Source organism: Gavialis gangeticus, unplaced genomic scaffold (genome assembly GCF_001723915.1).
Source record: "Gavialis gangeticus isolate Ggan-Ray unplaced genomic scaffold, GavGan_comp1, whole genome shotgun sequence".
Lineage (NCBI taxonomy): Eukaryota > Metazoa > Chordata > Crocodylia > Gavialidae > Gavialis > Gavialis gangeticus.
In genome coordinates, this window is record NW_017728995.1 from 59,431,892 (window position 1) to 59,435,481 (window position 3,590).

General features: G+C 46.4%; 1 protein-coding gene across 1 annotated transcript; it reads right to left on the reverse strand.

The window, feature by feature from the left end:
* Window positions 1–627: 627 nt before the first annotated feature.
* Window positions 628–2,662, reverse strand: COPS9 (COP9 signalosome subunit 9). Its single transcript, XM_019503686.1, has 3 exons — window positions 2,507–2,662; window positions 1,520–1,592; window positions 628–941 (listed from the first exon to the last, which is right to left on the reverse strand). Exons 1-3 carry the CDS (start codon window positions 2,567–2,569, stop codon window positions 904–906), a joined length of 174 nt encoding a protein of 57 aa, XP_019359231.1. The 5' UTR covers window positions 2,570–2,662; the 3' UTR covers window positions 628–903.
* Window positions 2,663–3,590: the final 928 nt, after the last annotated feature.

Genomic DNA, 3,590 nt, shown 5'->3' on the forward strand with positions numbered 1-3,590 from the left:
TCTCACCATTCAGTATTTCCCCCCTTCTTACAACCCAGCCTACATTTAATTTAGCATCCTTTTCTCAGTCTGTATTAGTTACATTCTGTGAATTCACAATGGCAGCATAGCTGTAGCTACTGCTGCTACTACAAACACATCTGCAGTTACTGACATCAGTGAGAGTTCTGGCATTGTCTTCAATGGGCGCGTCAACACATGCAATTACAGAAAATTCAGGACCATTAAAATACTCCCCAGTGTGCATCCACATGTGTGCCCCTGTTAAAAACAAATTGAGCCTGACAGGAGCAGCGCAGTCCTGCTCTGAGCCCCTGCAGCAGTGAGGGGGAGCTCTAGGCTCCCCCAGCTGACAGCACCAGGCTGGCAAGGAACATGGTGGTTTAGCCCTGAGCTCTGCAGGGCAGGTGGGAGCTACCGCAGCTCAATGACTAGTTCCATCCCAGCCAGGGGAGACTGAGCTGGCCGGGGCGAGGGAATCAATCACTTTTACACAAAAAAGGCTAGATTAATCCTAAATATTGAAAAACAAGATCATATATTCTGTAGTTTATCTTTGTATAATGCCTAAAAGTAACAATGAATGTTACCCCCCCACCCACTCCCCACAAAAGCAGGATCTTCAGGGAATTTCTAAATGCATCAGCATTTATTAACACTGGAAACAAATCCAGGGGAGAGTTTATTAAATGAACACATCAGCAAGTACATTAAAGAAAACAAACATGCTTCCTAGTAACAGCAGTTCACAATTCCTTTCATATCACCTTTTAACCACTGAATTTTCAATATCTCCAAATGCGTTTTTACAAATTTACTCCAAGTTTTTTCTTAAAGGAGACCACCGGCAATCCTACAGGGGGATTCCACACCTTTTAACACTGCATAGCTAGAAGACTTGTTTCACTGGATGTCATCATCATCAAAGAGATCTTCAAAATCTAGTTGGAATAAACAAAACAAACAACACAGTATAGTACTCAACATTGCACATGCATATACTTTTTATTAAAGGCGAGTAAAAGCTAAACAAACTAGATCAATCTGAAACCCAACATCAGGTGACCGTCTCCTGCACCACATTAGTCAACAAGAATTTTGCTGCTGATTTGAATGGAGGCAGGCTCATGGCTTCAACCGTCTGCTCCTCTCATTCCAAACTGAGATGAATTCACAAAAAGAATTTTCCCATGAAAAATGGGGGGCGTCGAGATTTTAAAGCATGTAATGATGGAAGCAGAGGGTTCTTCTTAAACAAAGTTGCATGTTGTCACATAATAAAATAGATCATGTTACATTACTGAAGGCAAAATTTAAGTGGTTTATTTAGGGATTAGAGAGTACCAAATATCATGTTGGCCCTAATGTCTACTCCAAATCTTGGGAACCACTTAAAACTGACTTTTGACAGCCATATATTCACCATCAATACAAAGCAATCCAATTTACACTGGCATTACTTCTGTATTTTAAAAAATTAAGTAACACTGCAATGGAAATGTAATAAATTAAATCTTACCATTAAAGAAATCTGCATGAACTGCTTTTTCATTGGCTGCTAAATCCATCAGCAGACCTGTACTTCCCCCTGCCTAAAAACAAACAGTTGTATCAATTACTGCCTTTTGTTTACTAACAAAAAATACAATGCAAGTGACTTCAAGATATAATGTATTAATTCTCATACCACATGCACCATTCCCTGAAAATCAGCAATCAAAAATTCGGGGTGCACGTCTTGAACCAGGAAACCAACTTCCAGACAGTGTGATTAAAAGTATAGATCTGCTTATTGACAGGCAACCTGACATCCTCACCTCACATCATTTCCAGCTGCATACCCAAGCTTTATTGCCTATATCCCCTGCTTACTGAGTCCCTCTTATAGCATATGCTGTACACCTCAGCTAGGGCAGGTGCTAAATGCTGCAGTCAGACCACAGCCTTTTCCCTTCCAATGGGGCAGCAACTACCATATTTTCCCAAATACAACAAACCCCAAAATAAAACAATTTTTTTTTAATAATTCCACACCCCCTTTCCTCGTAGCAAGCAACTGGACGGCAGCGGCTGGGTGCCCAAGCTCGCTCGCAATTCTGCTGTCCATCAGTCATCTGCTGATTTGCCTTTCATTTTTCTCCACGGGCCAGCAGAAACTGCCCTTCCTGCATGCCTTACTCATCATAAGCACTGAAATTCCCAGCAACTAGCCTGGGGGCTGCCCTAGGCGGGACAATAAGCTATCAGCCCAAGCCAAACATAGGTGTGGGGGCTGGGGGGGGTGGAGCCATGTCAGCAACGGGGACCCGCCCCACGTCTTCTTCGCGCAGGCGGGACTCCTACCCCTCAACCGTCGCCGGCCCCACCCCGCGGGAGGAGCCAATCAGATTGGCTGGCGGTGCAGGCAGGTCGGCCGCTCCGCAGGCTCCGCGCAGCGCGAGCGAGAGTGAGCCGTAACCGCAAGCTGCGCGCGCAGCCTTTCCCTCAGTCCCCACCCCCTCCTCACCTCGTCCAGGTCCACGTAGGGCCCCGCGCCCTCGGGGAACATCTCATCCACCGCCGGCTTCATCGCCCAGCCCAGCACGCAGACACTGCGCCAGGCTTCTGGGGGCTGCCCGTCCCTTCGGAGCCACTTCCGGTCCGGCTTCACTGACAGTTTCCGGTGTGAGGTGCGCGCGACTTATCTGGATGCTCGGAAGACCGGCGCTCTATGGTATCGGGGACAGCTTGACGCGCTCCTTTCCCGTGCGCGCCACAGTTGCATATGCACCTCGTTCAGCTGTTACCCCGGGGCGTTGTTACGATTATTATTATTATGTTGTTATTATTAATAACGATGCTTGATAATACTAGGGCACCAATGATAGTTGTAATGATTATCATTGTTTATTATTTTATTATTATTGCTGCTGCTGTTGTTGATGCCCTAGTATTATTATTCATAGTAGTAGTAATGATAACTAATGATAATTAAATCCCTGGCTCTTCTGTAGTAGGAGATCCAGAATAAGCTTTCCATAAGTTCGCAAATGCTGTGGGCCTTGCTGGTGGTATACCAGAAAGAATGTCCCATCCCAAGGCAGCCCCTGAAAAGGGAGAGACTCCATGGGTGCAGGCACATGTCGAGCAGTATGTGTCCTAGCAGCTGTGCCAATACACTGACAGAGATCACACCCTTCTCAAACACAGCTGTACCAGTACAAGCCCTGGCTACAGACCAGACCTTAGAAGGCTGAAGCCTGGCTTACAATTCTGAGCTCCAGCACGATGGGGTGCCTTGAGATCCTTTCAAGGGTGCCACAGGCTGCCACACAGTCTTAGCGCCGTTGGGTGTGCAAACATGATTAACCAGATGAACCCAGAGGTTTCACATAGGTACCCCTGGTGTTAAAAACACACTGCCCTGGTGTGGTCTTTCTGTGTTCTTTGCAACAGTGGAGTTGCTGTAGTATTTTCCTATAGTCAAAAACAAGTGAAAGCGAAGAGCTGGCATTTTCCAAGGGGTGCTTCAAGCCTATTGTGGGGTGCCTTGAGTGTAAAAGGGTCAAGATTCAGGGGGGGCAGGGGGAGAGGGATTTGACGGTGGGGGT